The 17,500-nt window shown below is 22.2% G+C and overlaps 8 protein-coding genes across 8 annotated transcripts in view; 1 reads left to right on the forward strand and 7 right to left on the reverse strand.

The window, feature by feature from the left end:
• The window catches only part of mcfW (mitochondrial substrate carrier family protein), a gene marked incomplete at both ends in the record, with an annotated part of 1,183 nt that extends 1,004 nt beyond the window's left edge, over nt 1-179 (reverse strand). Inside the window, one exon of the mRNA XM_630576.1 lies at nt 1-179. This exon is cut by the window's left edge and continues 313 nt beyond it. Within this exon, the coding sequence (XP_635668.1) occupies nt 1-179 (179 nt within the window).
• Nucleotides 180-769: 590 nt separating this feature from the next.
• Nucleotides 770-1,962, forward strand: rabggtb (protein geranylgeranyltransferase type II; the record flags this gene model as incomplete). Its single annotated transcript, XM_001732983.1, has 3 exons — nt 770-1,145; nt 1,247-1,462; nt 1,535-1,962. 3 exons carry the CDS (start codon nt 770-772, stop codon nt 1,960-1,962), a joined length of 1,020 nt encoding a protein of 339 aa, XP_001733035.1.
• Nucleotides 1,963-2,151: 189 nt separating this feature from the next.
• Nucleotides 2,152-2,319, reverse strand: DDB_G0290583 (hypothetical protein; the record flags this gene model as incomplete). Its single annotated transcript, XM_630579.1, has 1 exon — nt 2,152-2,319. The coding sequence occupies one exon, from the start codon at nt 2,317-2,319 to the stop codon at nt 2,152-2,154; it is 168 nt and encodes a 55-aa protein (XP_635671.1).
• A 500-nt stretch (nt 2,320-2,819) lies between these two features.
• DDB_G0290585 (hypothetical protein) lies at nt 2,820-2,990 on the reverse strand (the record flags this gene model as incomplete). Its single annotated transcript, XM_630580.1, has 1 exon — nt 2,820-2,990. One exon carries the CDS (start codon nt 2,988-2,990, stop codon nt 2,820-2,822), a length of 171 nt encoding a protein of 56 aa, XP_635672.1.
• Nucleotides 2,991-3,936: 946 nt separating this feature from the next.
• On the reverse strand, nt 3,937-4,302 carry DDB_G0290637 (hypothetical protein; the record flags this gene model as incomplete). Its single annotated transcript, XM_630581.1, has 1 exon — nt 3,937-4,302. One exon carries the CDS (start codon nt 4,300-4,302, stop codon nt 3,937-3,939), a length of 366 nt encoding a protein of 121 aa, XP_635673.1.
• Nucleotides 4,303-4,969: 667 nt separating this feature from the next.
• DDB_G0290587 (hypothetical protein) lies at nt 4,970-7,168 on the reverse strand (the record flags this gene model as incomplete). The annotated part of the gene is made up of 1 exon (XM_630582.1): nt 4,970-7,168. The coding sequence occupies one exon, from the start codon at nt 7,166-7,168 to the stop codon at nt 4,970-4,972; it is 2,199 nt and encodes a 732-aa protein (XP_635674.1).
• A 924-nt stretch (nt 7,169-8,092) lies between these two features.
• On the reverse strand, nt 8,093-8,365 carry DDB_G0290589 (hypothetical protein; the record flags this gene model as incomplete). The annotated part of the gene is made up of 2 exons (XM_630583.1): nt 8,093-8,271; nt 8,353-8,365. The coding sequence occupies 2 exons, from the start codon at nt 8,363-8,365 to the stop codon at nt 8,093-8,095; spliced, it is 192 nt and encodes a 63-aa protein (XP_635675.1).
• Nucleotides 8,366-10,654: 2,289 nt separating this feature from the next.
• Nucleotides 10,655-16,990, reverse strand: DDB_G0290591 (winged helix DNA-binding domain-containing protein; the record flags this gene model as incomplete). Its single annotated transcript, XM_630584.1, has 2 exons — nt 10,655-15,905; nt 15,987-16,990. The coding sequence occupies 2 exons, from the start codon at nt 16,988-16,990 to the stop codon at nt 10,655-10,657; spliced, it is 6,255 nt and encodes a 2,084-aa protein (XP_635676.1).
• Nucleotides 16,991-17,500: the final 510 nt, after the last annotated feature.

Consider the following 17,500-nt stretch of genomic DNA (forward strand, 5'->3'; position numbering starts at 1 on the left):
ATTACATCAAGTGGTGTTGTAAATAATGATGCCATAAATCCTGCTCCGCATCCTGCTGTCATTTCAACTAATCTACTATGTTGTTCATGTTGTTGATGATGTTGTTGTTGCTGCTGCTGTAATTGCTGTTTTATTATCCCATATCTTTTGTTATTATCATTGCTATTATTTGTTGTCATTTGTTTATTTATATAAATACACACAATTTATTTATTTAATTTATTTGTATCTGTTTGTATTTGTTTCTTTTTTTTTGCTGTTGCTGTTACTATTACTATTTTATTGTTATAATATTTCTATTATCATTATTATTATTATTAATTTACTTTATTATTTAAATTATGTGTATTAAAAATTAACTCTAACCACATCAACATACATGCTACTATTTATTTTGTTTTTTTTATTTTTTTTTTTTTAAAAAAAAATTTGAAAAAATAAATAAAGTGACAAAAAAAAAAAAAAATAATAAAAAAATATAAAAAAAAGAGATAGAGATGCGTAATTACTTTTTTATATTTTTTCAATTTTATTTTTTTTTTTTCAAAATTTTGATTTTTTTTTTATATTTTTTTTTTTTATTTTTTTAATTTTTTATTAATTTTTTATTAATTTTTTTTAATTTCACAAAACACAACAACAAATTTTGATGTGTTTTAGGTCATAATCTCAAATTTTTAATTAATTAATCGATTTGGAATTTTTTTTTTTTTTTTCAAATAATAAATATCACCATATATAGATATAATATAGATATAATATAGATAAAATGACTGATAATATTAATAAAGAATCAACCACAACAACAACAACAATTGATCATACAACCAATTTATTAATTGATAAACATGTGGAATATATAGTTAAATTAGGATCAAAGAAGGATTCATTTGAATATTGGGTAACAGAACATATTAGAATGAATGGAATGTATTGGGGATTATCATCATTATATTTATTAAAATCATTAGATAAATTAGATAAAAATGAAGTTATACAATGGTTATTATCATGTCAAAAATCAAATGGTGGATTCGGTGGTAACACTTCCCATGACGATCATTTACTTTCAACTTTATCAGCTGTTCAAATTTTAATTCAATATGATGCTTTAGATAAAATAGATATTAATTCTGTTGTAGATTGTATGTAAAAAAAAAAAAAAAAAAAAAAATAAAAATAATTTATATGTATGTGTGTATGTATGTATGTATGCATATTAATTTTATTTTTTTTAAAAAAATAGATGTTGTAAAATTGCAAAGAGAGGATGGATCATTTGTTGGTGATCAATGGGGTGAAGTTGATACAAGATTTTCATATGCTGCAATAATGTGCCTTTCTTTATTAAAAAGTTTAGATAAAATTAATTGTGAAAAAGCTGTAGAATATATATTAAGTTGTCAAAATTTTGATGGTGGTTTTGGTTCCATTCCAGGTGCTGAATCTCATGCTGGTCAAAGTAAGTAAGATAATAAATTAATAAATAATAAATTATTAATTATTAATTATTAATTTATTAATTATTATTTAGTTTTTACATGTGTTGGTGCATTATCAATTTTAAATGAAATTAATAAAATTGATATTGATAAATTAGGATGGTGGTTAAGTGAAAGACAATTACCAAATGGTGGATTAAATGGTAGACCAGAGAAATCATCAGATGTTTGTTATTCATGGTGGGTATTATCAGCATTAAGTGCAATTGATAGATTACATTGGATCGATAATGATAAATTGAAAAGTTATATTTTAAAATGTCAAGATAATGAAACTGGTGGTATAGCTGATAAACCTGGTGATATTCCTGACGTTTTTCATACATTTTTTGGTATATGCGGTTTATCACTAATGGGTTATTTCAAAGATCAAATCGAATCAATTGATCCAGTTTATGCACTTGGCACTAAAACTTTACAAAAATTAGGTCTTAATTTACCTTGGAATAAAAATTTATAAATAAAATATAAAATATAAAATATAAAATATAAAATATAATAATAATAATTATTCGATATATCTCTCCTTCCTTAAATTTTATTTATTATTATTATTTAGTTTTTAGTTTTTAATTAAATTAATGGGAATAATAAAAGTTGGATTCTTGAGAGGGAGCGAGAGAGAAGGGAGGGGAAACAGATGAGTAGTTTATCTAGCACAGAATGGGCAACAGGATATTGTTGGTGAAACTGTTAATTTTGAACCTGGTGGGCATCTTGGAATAGAGCATTGAACCTTGTCACATGGTCTGGATTGAGCCATTACTTGGGAATTAAATAATAATACTATCATTAAAACTAATAATAATTTAATCATTTTTTATTCTTTTTATTATTGAATTTGTTATTGTTGATGTATAACTATTGAAATTATTTAATTGAATAATGATTTAATAAATAATACTTTTTTTTTTTATTTTTATACTAAAATAAAAAGTTTTGAAAAAAAAAAAATGTTTATAAAAGAAAACTATATTCAAAACATTCTCTTGATTTAATTTAAAAATAATAATAAAATATTAATATTAACATTAATTAATCTTTAAAAGAAATATACATATTGGTTTTAATTTTTTTTTTTTTTTTTTTTTTTTTCCAAAATAAAAGATGTAAAGAATATAAATATTTTAAAATCAAAAAGAAAAAAAAAAAAAATATTTCAAAAATCCATAAATTTTTTAAAATAAAATAAACAAATTCTAATTTACAACAAACAAACAAATAAACAAATTAAAAATTTTATTATAAAAAATATTATTTAAATTTTGAAAATATTTTTTATCTTTTAAATTTATAGATGTTTTTTAATGAATAAAACTAGGCACACATCGGACAGCATGAAAAAGCTCTTGAATGAGTTATTTTTGAACCTGGAGGACATTTAGGTACATTACATTGAATTTTTGAACATTCAATATCAGCATTTACATTAAAACATAAAATTAAGAACATCATTAAAATTAATAAAAAATTAATAATTTTAATCATTTTATCTTTTTTTTAATAATTTTTTATTTTTATTATTATTGTTTATTTTTTTTATTTTTTTTATTTATTGTTAAATTTATTTTTAGTTTAAATAAGTTCCTTTTTTAATTATTTTTAAAATTTTATACAAGATTTTTTTTTTTTTTTTTTTTCATTCCAACTTTTTTAATTTATTTTAAGATTATTCATATAAAAAGAAAAAATGATTTTTTATTTTTGTTTTTTTTTTTTTTAAAAAATAACAATAATTTATCAAAATGAAATTAATAATTATTTATTTTTTTTTTAAAAAAAATGAAATAAATAAATAATTTTGTGTATTCTTGCAACAAAGATATCAACAATATCACTTAATTGTGTTTAATTTATAATTAAGTTTAAAGATTAAATTAAAAAAGTTATATTTATCATTATTTTACCTATTTTTATTTTAAATTTTATTTTTTAAATTTCAATTTTAAAATTTTTATTATTTTATTTTTTGCGATAGGGGTTTAATTTGAATAATAACTAATTATTCCTATTTTTTGCAATTGAAATTAAACATTTTATTCTAAAATTAATTAATAAAAAAATATTTCCATTGTTTGTAAGTTTTTTATAGCCAAAAATAAAATAAAATAAATAAAAAAAAAAACTATCCAAATTTTATATATGATTAGTTTTCGATTTACATAAAATTGTAAACCATCATTTAATTAATAAATTTTTAAATTTTATATTGCCGATAATTTAATATGTCTAATATTAATTAATTCAGTTTTTTTTTATTTTAAAAAGTAACTTTATTATTATTATTATTATTATTTTTTTTTATTATTTTTTTTTTAAAAATATACAATTATAATTAAATGTTTGGATTTTAAAAAAATTATTGAAATAATTTTTTAAAATATATACATCTATATATACACAAAAATTGAAATAAATAATGAAAGAAAAAGGATTAGAGAAAATTTATTGTTTTACCTGCTTGATTATAATGACCACCGGATGCCCAATTATCATAACCACCATCACCAAAATTAGTTGCAGTAACTTTACGACCTCTGGCGATTATATAAACATCATAGCCAATTGTTGAAAATTTTGTATTTCTAAATTCACAATGGAGTTTAGCATATGGACCTGTGACAGCATGATTTGGATGACAAACAAAAACATTATAACCTAATGATGAGAAATGTTTTACCACACTATTTGTAAAATCACAACGAGAACCATTTGGAATTCCTCTAATTTGATTAACAAATGTATTTACATCGATTTTTGTATTAACATGAAATGGATTCTCAATATTAATTTCTGCCATTATTTATTATTATTATTATTATTATTATTATTATTATTATTATTATTATTAAAAATATAATAATTATTATTATCAATAAATTGGAAATGAAAAAAAAAAAAAATATTTGTTGTATTTATTTTTGTTAATTAATTTTAAAAAAATAAAAAAAAAAAAAAAAAAAATATTTAACATTGTTGACTTAAGAAATTAAAACTTAAAATAGATTCTTAATTTTTTAAGAAAAAAAAAAAAAAAAAAAAAAAATCTTTTAAAATAAAAAAAGATGATATTTAGGGGATCGATTTATTGGAAAATAAAAAAAAAAAACACTTCTGTTTTATTAAATATAAAATTCTATTTTTATTCTCACTTTTTTTGAGTTACACTAAAAAGGATTAACAGTTTTGATTGATTATATTTGTAAAGAATAATTTTTACCATCAAAAAAAAAGAAAAAAATAAAATAAAATTAAAAAAATTTATAACAATGATTAAAACCACAAAAATATAATATGAAAAAAAAAAAATATTACTATTGGTTATTAACATTTTATTTTTTTATTTTTTATTTTTTTATTTTTTATTTTTTTTTTTATTTTTTTTTTTTTGATTGGTAAATAAGTTAAATTTTAATTTTGAGAGGGGATTAGGGGGGGGGGAAAGAGAGAATTAAAACTAAAATAATTTATGATGATGCAAGTTCTTGTTGATCTTGTAGTTTTTTCTTTGCAGCAGCTTTACCAACTAATTTCTTTGGTTTTGAAGTTTGTTGAGGTGCGGTGCCAGTTTCAACGAAATCGAGTATTATTTTGATAGTTTTGGTTTTAGTTTTATTCTTTGGAAGGTCATGAATTTTACAGTATTCTAATAAATCTGAAAGATTAAAGTTATTTTGTAAAAATCCTCTTTCAATTCCTTTCTTTATATAATCAAATGATGGGCATATCCATTTTCTATCATGAGTATAATAACCTTTAATCTCTGAAGACGCTGTTGATTGATAGTCCATTATATTATTATTATTATCATCATCATCATCGTCGTCATCATCCTCTGATAATAAACCATTACCATTACCGTTACTACTTCCAAAATTACTAAAATTATCGTTTTGTTCTCTGTCTGATTCATTCTCACTATTTATTTCTACATCATTACTACTATTATTATTTTGAATACCATTACTATTATCTTCCTCTTCTTCTTCTTCTTGTTCTTCTGCTGCTGCTTCTTCGTTACCATTATTATTATCTTGTTTTCTTTTTCTTTTTCCATTTGTTATTATTTTAGTTGTTTCTTTCTTTTTAGTAGTGGGCTTTGATTTTATTGTTGTGGAGGTTGATGTTTTTGCTATGGTAGATTTGGGTTTTGTAGTGGTTGTAGTTGTGGTGGTTGTTGTAGGGGTTGGCTTTGCTGTTGAAGCAGATTGGGCGCTACCGCTTCCTGGTTTTGATTTTTGTTCTGGTTGTAAATGTACAGGGTCCAATGGTAATGGTTTTCTCTCCCTTTTACCAGGAAGAGTTGGAGTTAATGGTTTATCTGATGATGGTTTATCCAATGATGATCTTAATTTCTTTTTTGGTTGTTCTGTGTTTGTTAAATTTTGTGATTTTTCGGTATTTTTTGTTGTTGATTGTACAGTTGTTGTTGTTGTTGTTGTTGTTGCTTGAGATTTTGATGTTTTTGGTGCTGGTTTTGATGGTGCTTCTGTTGGTGGTGATATTATAGTTGAGTTAGTTTTTGGTGCTATTATATTTGTTGGTGGTGTTGTTGTGGTTGTTGTTGTTGTTGCCTGTGGTGGTGTTGTAGTGGTTGTTGGTACTATGCCTGCAGTTTCAGTTGTTGGTGATTTAGTTGCTGGCTGTTTTTTAGTTGGTGCTTTTTTTGGTACACCCTTTTTAGCTTTTGATGGAGTTGTCTCTTTATTTGGTGAATTTGTACCACTATTGTCAGTGGGAGTTGTTGTTGTTGTTGTTGTTGCTGCTGCTATTGAGGTAGTGTTTGTCAATGGTGTTGTACTTGGAATTGGTGAAGTTGTAGAAGTAGTTGTGGTAGTATTAGTTGGTGGAACTACTGTTGGAGTTGATGCAATTGTTGGAGTTGTAGTTGTAGTTGTTGTAGTTGTTGTTGGTGGTGGTGGTACTGCTGCGGTTGTTGTAGTAGTTGTTGTTGTTGCTGCTGCTGTAGTTGTAGTGTCAGGTGATTCTTCTAAATCATACATTGTACTCATGATTGAATCACATAGCGCACCCATATCATCTTTTATTTGAATTTTTAAATCTCTACAAAAGCTTTCTAAAGTTTTCTTATCTAATTTAAATAAAATTTTGAAGATACCTTGCATCATCATCTCCTCTTCTATTTTATATATCATCTCATTGGTGTCTATGGAATTCTCTTGTTGGTCTAAACCTAATAAATTGAATGATTCTTTCAATTGTTTTGGATCTAGTATATATAATGTCTTTTTAATGTCTTTTCCTTCTTTAATAGTTGTACCAATAATCTGTGCAAATGATTCCGAATTTGGAATTGTTGTTAACCAACCATAAGATTCATCCCATATATTACTTTTAATAATTGGTAAATAATCTAATTTATTTATTACCATTGGTTTATTATTATTATTATCAGCTGTAGTTCCACCATTTGCAGTTAATTTATTATCTTGAGTTGTAGTTGCACCACCTTCTTTAGTTGTAGATGATGATGGTGGTTGCTGCTGCTGTTGTTGTTGTTGTTGTTGTTCTGCTGTGGTTGATGCTAATGTTGTGTTTGGTATTTTAAGTTCATTTAATGATTCAACTGCTAATTTAAGTGATTCTTCTGATAATTTTGCAAATGGTTGCATTATAATGTCAGCTGGTACAGCTGATTCACTCATTGTGTGTTTTTATTATTATTAATTATTAATTTATTAATATTATTGTTATTATTACTATTACTATTACTACTATTATTATTATTATCTAATTCTATTCTATTCTATTTTTATTTATATATTTGTTATTTATTTATCTATTTGTTAATTAAGTTTTTTTTTTTTTTTTTTAAGAATTCTATTTTTAATCTAATTTATTTAATCTACTTTTATCTATTTTTTAAACTTTTCTTTTTTATTTTTTTTTTTTTTTTATAATATATTTTATATTTTATTGATTAATTTAAATTATTATTGAAAATAATTTATTAATTCACACACACTCTCTCACAGTATACTTTATATGTGTCTGTGGGAAATGTAATAATTTTTTGTTAGTTTTAATTTTTTTTTTTTTTTTTTTTTGAAATATTTTAAATTTTTTTTTTTTTTTTTTTATTTTAATTTTTTTATTTTAATTTTTTTTTATTTTAATTTTTTATTTTAATTTTTTTTTTTTTTTTTTTTGAAATTTGGGTGTTCATTGTTAACCACAACGGATTTGTTTTTTGACAGTTAAATTATTTTTAAAATAAAAAAAAAAATAAATTTCTAGTTTTTAATTGAAAACATTTTAAAATAAAATAAATTTATTTAATAATTTAAATATAAAATATTTATTAAGTTATATATATATATATTTATAATAAAAAAAAAAAAAAAAAAAAACCTTATTAATTATTTTTGTTTTAATATTATATTTTTTATTTAATTTTTTAAAATTTTTTTTTTTTTATTTTTTTTTTTTTTTTATTCGGTAAAAAAAAAAAAAAAATTATTAAATAATAATAAATTATATTTGATTGGTTTAGGTACTATTGTGGCAATATTTATACATGATTTTTTTTTTTTTTTTAATAATATATTATTAATTAATTAATTTCTTATTTAAATAACCCCGTCTCTAGTTTTTCTATATCCATTTCCACTACTTTCGAACATCATATAGTCGGAACCGGCAATTTTATTTGTAGATTGGTTATTAAAATTATTAAAAATATTTGAATTTATATTTTTGGCATTTTTATTATTATTTCTATTTAAACCAGAGAATGAGCAAATTGAATCTGGAAAATAAAAAAAAAATTAATATTAATTTATTATGGAAAAAAAAAAAAAAAAAAATAGTTTATTAAATAAATACTTACTTAAAAGTGACATGTTTAAAAAAATATTTTTTAGTTTGTAAAATAAAATTTTATTTTGAGTTTAATTACTTATTTATAATTTTTTTTTTTTTTTTTTTTATTTATTTCAAAATTAAAATAATTTTTTTTATTATTTATTTAATTATTTATTTTTAATTAAAATTATTTATTAATTATTAAAAAATATTTATTTAATTATTTAATTATTTATTTATTAATCTATATTGAAAAATGATTTATAAATTTAAAATTTTTCATTTGTTTAAATAGTTTTTTTAATTTTTTTTGTTGTTATCATTTTTGTTTTAATTTTATTTTATAATTATTTTTATTTTTTTTATTATTTAATACTAGATAATTTTTTATTTGAAATTTCTAAAATAATTATTATTTAATCTGTGTTGGGCATAAACCAAAAAAGAAATAATTTTTTTTTATTCAACATCAATTGATCAATACCCTTCACATACATATTTTAGATACCCCAACAATAAAACAACTATAAAATTATCCAAACAAACAAAAAAAAAAAAAAAAAAATAATATAAAATAAAAAAAAAAAAAAAAAAAAAAATTCCCACCTCACTCGCAAAGCCATTATGGCTTCCCACTCTACATTTAACAAATCAATCCACACACTCACACATACACACACACCCACTCACACACCCACTCACACCCACTCACACATTTATATATTTATTTATATGTATAAAAATTAACACAATCACACTCAAACCCACATAACACAAATATTTCCCACTCACTCTTATTGAAAATAAATCTTATTTTTTTTACATAATAAACTATTATTATTGTTATTATTTTATTTTATTTTATTATTTTTATTTTAATGTAACTACTTTTTTTTTTTTTTATTTTTTTTTTTATTTTTTTTTTTTTTTATTATTTTTTTTTTTTTACAGAGCACCAACTGTATTGTGTACCACGACAAACTTAATCTTTAACAGTTATACAATAAAAAATTAGTTCCCTTAAAAAAAAAAAAAAAAAAAAAAAAAATAGATATATGTTGTTGTTAATGAAATTGATGTTGATAATTACACCTTTTGTTGTTTACCATCAGTTAAAGATCAACTAGATTAGATTTTATATTTTTTTTTTTTATTTTTTTTATTTATTTATTTATTTTAAATTATTTTTTATTATTTTTCCATTCCTTTAAAAGATTTTTTTCATGCATCTGTGATAAGAAAAAATTATATAAAAATAATAAAAGAGATAAATCTTAACCTCGAGGCAATCACCACTAATTATTAACTAATTTAATTGTTAATTATTATTATTATTATTGTTTTTTGTAATGTGTCCAATATTATTGAAGCATCATATAATATTTTTTTTATTATAAATAAATTTAGAAAAATGTGAAAATATTGTTCAATTAAAAAAAAAAAAATAAATACTATTTTTTTATATTATAAAAGTTATTGAAATTGATCACTCACATACTAACTCTCTCTCACTCTCTAAATCACTAACACTCACTAAATCACACACACTCATTACACCAAACTAAATTATAATAAAATGTATTAAGTTATATCACAATTTATCTTACTTTGATTGGAATTTGTGTGGTGTTTTTATTATTATTATTATTTTTTTTTGGATATTTCTTGCAAATAAAAGAAAATCTATTACTAACAATAATTTTTTTTTTTTTTTTTTTTTTTTTTTTTTTTTTTTTGAACAGGATTGAAACATACCAATAGACGAAAAACAAAAGATAAGGATAGACAGATAATAGATCTTATTGACTGATGGTAAACAGATCAACCCAAAAAAAAAAAAAAAAAAAAAAAAAAAAAAAAAAAAAAAAAAAAAAAAATTATAATAAAGATTCAGCAATCATCGATAAGGCTCTTTTTTGATTGACTCCTTTAAACTTTTTTACATTTTATTACCTTTTTTATTATTATTTTTCAAATTTTTTTTTTTTTTTTAATATTATTCTTTTAAAATTATTATTTTTAAACAGAACATGGAACAAAAAAACAGAATAAAATTATTTTAAAATAATAATAATAAATAAATTATTTTAAAACTAATAATTATTTTAAGTATAAACAAGAATTAGTTTTTATTTTTTTATTTTTCTTTTATTTTCTTTTTATTTTTTTATTTTTTTTATTTTTTTTTTTTTTATTTATTTATTTTTTTTATTTTTATTTTTATTTTTTTTTTTTTTTTCTAAAAATATATTTTTTTATTTATTTATTTATTTATTTTTATTAATATTATTATTTTTTATTATTATTTATTTATTTTTATTTATTTATTAAAAATCTTCAGTTAAAAGATAAATTGAAAAATCTGATTGAAGATTAAAGAATTTTGGTTTTGGATTAAAAATTAAATCAACACAACCATCATTAAATTGATTGAAAGGTTTAGTGACAAAAGAACCATTAGAGAATAAAGTTGGAGGTTTTAATTCAAATTCATTAATCGAAAGGTAATCTAAGGATTGTAAGATGACAGCAACTTCTTTTAACATTGCAGGAGAATATCTTTGAAGTCTATGAGTGATTTTCTCTAAAGTTGAACCTGGGTATAAATTTACATTTGTTAGGAAATCGAAAAACATCTTATTGAATTGACTTCTATTAACTTTACCAAAAACATCAATCCAAGGTTTAATCAATTTCTTTTGTTTATAACTTAAATCAACAAATGGTTTAAGTTGTTGTTGGTTTTGTTGTTGTTGTTGTTGTTCAACATCAGTTTGATTATTATTATTATTATCAACATCATTTAAATTATTATCTTTGAGATATTGTTGATGTAAAGTATAAAATATAGGTATTAAAGAGTCCATGAAAAATTCTTTTGCGACATAAATTTTATGGTGGAATGTGAAATGAGTATCAACAATACCTAATGATTTTAATTCTAAAATATAGTTTAATAAATTTTGATAAATATATTGTGAATGATCAATGATATATTCCTCTTCTTTTTGTTCTTGACTATTATTAATTTTTTGTTCATCATCAATATTATTATTATCAACATCGCCATCTTGATTATTTGATTGATTTAACTTTATTATTAATTTACTAGAATCATCATAATGAATTAATTTTTGAAGAATTTCATTAGAATCTGAATTTGAAATTAAATGATTAATGATTTCAATTCTCTTTGCACCATTAACATTTTTACTTTTGATAATTTTGAAAACTTCTTGAACCATTAAACAAAACCAACCAATGAATTTACCAGTTCTATCTGAAATATCAATAATTTTTTCAATCTTTAATTTAAATAATTCTTTAAATTCTTCTGAAATGAATTTATTTTCAAATTCATTTAAAATTAATTCTTTATCATTCATTGTTGTAGTTGTAGTTGTAGTTGATTCATCTGTTTTTCTTCTTTTACTATTTTCATTATCATCTTCTTTATCATTATCATCATTTTTATTATTATTATTATTATTATTATTATTATTATTATTATTATTTGATGATTTAAAGATTTCTTGGAATTTTAATTTTTCAGTTGATAATGGATCATTTATACCAATAACATCAGGATTAATTGCTCTTTTTCTTTCATTTTCAATATAGGAATAATCTATATAATCTTGAAGTTTATAGGATACACCAATTTTATTAACAATAGATTCTAAACGTTGATTTGAAGCATCTCTAAGTTTTGGAGCTTTTTCAAGTTTTGGATCAAATGTTGATTTAATTAAAATATTTGGTGAAACTTTGTTATTGGTTAAAAGGTATAACATTGAAGAGACAGATCCACCACTTGTTAATGGATCATATTCGAATAATTGAACATCATCCTCATCACCATTGTTAGTGATACCAACTTTACTAAAAATTTGTTGTTTACTAGCAGCAGCAGCAGTATGATCATTTACAATTGGATATTCTTTAATCATTGAAAGGAAAACACGATTTTCATCAAGGAATTCCCTATTGTAACTATTTACTTTGTAAAGAATCTTTTGAATACAAAAACCAATTGAACGTTCAGTTGATTTGGATTTAACATTCTTTATGATTTTATCATAATACAAACCATCCATAACTCTATTTGAATCCTTTTTACTTATTTGATCATTTTGAGAACCAATCATTTTAATACTAAGATTGTAGGAATAATCATCTTCAGGCATTGAAATCAAGAAAAAGATTTTATCCTTCATCATTGATTCCGAAACTGAATCGAATTTACTCTTTTCAAAGGTTTCTAAATTTGTATTCTTTGGTATACTTGTATTGAACATTGAATTGAATTCGAGGATAGTTGAGGGTAAATCTGCCATTTGATCACTTGATTTATGGAATGTTTTATAGGATGGATATTTCTTTACCAACAAGAACATTCTTCTATAACAAAGTGTACCATTTTTATCGATTTGTTCACCCAATTGGTCCCAAAGAGGATTCAACATTGATGGAATACCCGATGGTGTGATATAGTATTCACTATTGGTATGATTTTTAGCACCTTCTGGAATTGTTTTAAAAAAGTTACCAAATACTTCAGTATAAGTTTTTAAAAGTACAGAATCTTCCAATGGACTCCATTTAAATCTACGATATGGTTGGAAATTTTTCTTAATTTGATCTCTTTTTTCTTTTGCAGATTTACTAAGTAAACTAATTGTTGTTTTTGGTCTAGTACCTCTTTTTCTAATACCTTTCTTTTTGAAAATTGAATCATCTTTACCATCTTCATCATTTTCATCATCACCACCGTTGTCACTATCGTCATCACTATCAGTACCACTTTCATCACCTTCATTCTTTTCACCATTTGCTTTTCTTTTTCTTTTTTGTTCCAACTTTTCTTTTGCAACTTTTCTATAGAATGTTAAAACTTTGTAACCTGAAACATTGAAATCTCTAGCCAACTGTTTAATTTCCTCTTTTGAATGTGATTTTTTATCGGTGAAAATTTTATACAATTGTTGTTTAGTTGAATCGGTCAATTGATCCTTTGGTACACCCCATAATAGGATATTATATAATGCTGGAATTTTATTACAAATGAAATCATCTGGTGGTGGTTGCGAACTGTTTCTATCTCTTGGTAACAATGAAAGGAATTGTAAATCTGACCAATAAAGTTTCAATTGTTCAAATGAATTGAAATTGTATTTCTTTATTGAACCATTATCAAAGAGTAATTGAATATCTCTATGAAAAGTGTACTCTGTATAACCATAAGTAAAACCTTTTGAAATCAAACCCAATCTATTCAATAATGATACCATATCAGAGATCTTTGCAAAGAATTTACCCGATTGAAACAATGAATTCTTTATTGGCTTTGGTAAATCAATAATTAATGTACCCTTTTTAATATGTTCATCCAATCCTGGTATCTCTATATTTTGTGAAACAATCTTTAAATAATCATCAATTGGTAAATATTTTAATAATAAATTTAAAAATATTCTAGTTGATTCATTTAATACTTCTTTATATAATACCAATTGTAAATTACTTTCATCTTTAACTTCATTATTATTATTATTATTATTATCTGTTGCTGTTGTTGATGTTGTTGATGATGGTGATCCTTCTTTCATTTCAATATCATTACTTTTTGTTTTATTTTCAGTATTAACACCATTATTTCTATGTAAGGAACCATTTGTAAATTTAACAGCGAATGACCAAATGAATTGATGTAATAATTTAGAACGAATGACTAAACCTTTAACGAAACCATATCTTGATGCAATTGATCTTGAACGAGCATGTACTGTAAATAATGGTTTTTCAATTGAATTCTTAATTACTAAATCTAAACGTTGATTATCATCTTCATAAGCATCACGTACAAAATGGTTACCATTATCATCTTCATCACTATCATTATTATTATTATTATTATTATTATCATCTTCATCATTATTATCATTATTATTGTTATTATTATTTTTTATTGATCTATTTCTATTTCTATTTTTTAAATAACTATATGGATTATTTTCATTATTTAAATTTTGATAACTACCAGATAAATTTGATTTTAATACTCTATTTGATGGAATATCTTTAATGGTTTCAATGATTTCCATGATTTCAACATCATCTAATCTATAATTTTGAGCATCATAAACAAAGAATATCTTTCTATGAGATCCTTTAAGTGATTGAGTGTATAATCTAATTAAACCAACCATTTTCTCAATGATTAATATGTCGATAATTCTTTTCAAAGTTTTATTATCCATTGAAGTATCACCTATATTATGTTGATGTAATAACAATGTCCATAGGACACAACCACGTGCTTCCCTAATACGATTATAAACTGATTCTTTACGTTGTGAAAACAAAACGGTTTGTGGCATTGATCTCTTTGCTGGTGTTGGTAATGATCCTTGAATCACTGTTGTTATAGTTGTATCATCATCTGATTCAACTAAAACTCTTTCCTCAACTTCTTTTTTAATATCATACTCTAGTTGTTTATTTTTTTTTCTTTTTTTTTTACTTTCTTGAGTAGAACTACCATCATCATTATTATTATTATTATTATTATTTTCTTGAGTATTATTATTATTATTATTATTAGCTTCTTGATTATCAACAACACCATTTTCAATTGCTTTTATTATTTCTTTATCATTATTAAGAATTTCATTATAAACTCTATTACTTTCAGATATTAAATCTTCATAATTTAAAAGACGACCATTAAATCTTGAGATTGGTGTATTAATATCTCTATGTAATAAATTTGGATCTTCTTCAGTTGTTAGTTGATTATCTTTTGGTAACATATCAGCTGTATCTGCAAAGATTCTATAGGTTAATTGTCTACCCACTGTTTCTGGTACAATTTTAACTCTATAGGAAATAATTAAAGTTTTAAGTACATGTGCAACGAATTTACGAGATAATTCACCACATTTAATACAAATCTCTTTTGCTGTTATACCATCAGTATCTGCTTGTCTAATCATATTAAAAACCTGTTGATAAATTGGTTGTTCCATAATTAATTTTGAAGATGATGATAAACCAACCAATGATAATTCTTCACCTTCATCCTCATCCTCATCATCCTCACCACCACCACCACCATTACCTTTACCAGGTGTATTCTTTGATTTCTTTGCACTTGTTGGTGTTGTTGGTTTCTTTGGTGTGCTTGAAGAATCACCATCTTCATCATCACCATTACCACCACCATTTTCAACTAAATTCCAAAACTTTTCACCTAAACCAATCTCTAATTTAATTATGAGTGAATTACCTCTAGTTTCTTGTGAAATGAAATCATTTTCAAATAACCATTTCTTTACTCTTTTAAATGTTGTTGGTGAAATATTAAACTTCTTTTCAATATCTTTCATTGATAATATATGAGATGGTTCAATTTCTAAATATCTTAAAAATGCTGCTTTAAAATAGAATTTTGGTTTAAATCCTTCCTTATCATCTAATGAAAAATATCTTGGTCTATAATATTTCTTTAAAAATAATCTACCAGTTGATATCGCAATACCTGATGCACTCTGTGTACCCATAACTTCTACTTTTTCACTTTTTATAAATATATATATAAAAATTAGTAATTTTATTTTTATTTTATAATAATAATAATAATAAAAAATAATAACTTACATAACTCCTTTTAAACATAAATCTTTAATTGGTGGAAATATACAACGTGGATCAATATTAAATTCTTGTGAAAGATCTCTAACGATTGAACCTTCAAATCTAGATTGTGAAACTCTTTCTAAAATTCTCCATTGAATTTGTGATATTTTATTTAATTGATCATATGGTATACCAACTGCAAGTGATTGATTATAAGTATCTGCAACATAAACATATCTTTGAGAGATTTCTAAATATGGTGATTTATTAATTTGTTTGATATCATTATCATTAATTTCATTCTTATTTGTTTTATTATTATTAACATTATTGTTATTTTCATTATTTTCATTATTATTATTATTATCATTCTTCTTTGGAGTTAATATAGTACTAATTGCACCACCAGCTACCCAATCTCTAACAGAGGTTCTAATAGGTGTTGAAGATTTAAAAATAATAACTTCTTTCTTTTTTGATCTATCACCATTTTCAAATTCATCTTGTTCATTGTAATCTTCATTATCACTAATATAACCACCATCTTCAATACTACCATTTCCTAAGAATTTTCTTGGTGTAAATTTCTTTGGAGTTGGTAATCTAGTTGGTGTTGCTTTAATTGGTGTTGATAGGTTAATAGTTTGTTGTGAAGATTGTTGTGATTGTTGTGTTTGTTGTTGTTGTTGTTGTTGTTGTGAAGATTGTTGTGGTTGTTGTTGTGAAGATAGAATTTCATCATCATCACCCATTTCAACATCTTGGGTTTGTTGTTGTGATTGTTGTTGTTGTTGTTTTTGTTGTTCATTTTCAGGTTTATATAATGGATTTTCCTTTAATTTAATTGATTTATGATTTAATAATAACCTATGAATATATCTCTTTGTTTGTTCTGTTAATTTAATTTTTGTACCATTTGAGAGTTCTGTATCGTTTAAATGATACCATAAATCCTCAGATGTGCATCCAAATGAACAATTGGTGGCAATTTCTCTTAATGCCTTGGCCAATATTTCATCTAACATTTCTTTTTATTTTATATTGTATTCATACATAAAAATAAATATATGAATATTATTATTATTATTACTCTTATTATTATTATTATTGTTATTAAAAATAAAAAATAAAAATTTTAAAAATTTTAAAGTATTATATAATATATTTATATTGTGAGTTTTAAATGTAAAAATAGTGTTTATCCAAAACAAATAAATAAATAAATAAATAAAAGTCGAGACTGAAAGGTGTGAAAAATAAAAAAAAATAAAAAAAATAAAAAAGTAAAAAAAAAAAAAAAAAAAAAAAAAAAAATTTTTTTTTTGACAAAATTTTCAAAAAATTTCCCGCTAAAAAAAAAAAAAAAATATTCCATATCGAGAAATTAAAATTAATATTTTAGATTAATAAAAATAGTGATAGTTTTGGTAATTGAAATTCAAACAAAAATAATCAAAACAATAATAAAATAAAAATTTAGTTTTTTTATAAAAACTTTTAATTGAAATTTTATGGATATGGACCAAGTCCTAGTA

This window comes from Dictyostelium discoideum (assembly GCF_000004695.1).
Source record: "Dictyostelium discoideum AX4 chromosome 5 chromosome, whole genome shotgun sequence".
Classification (NCBI taxonomy): Eukaryota; Evosea; class Eumycetozoa; order Dictyosteliales; family Dictyosteliaceae; genus Dictyostelium; species Dictyostelium discoideum.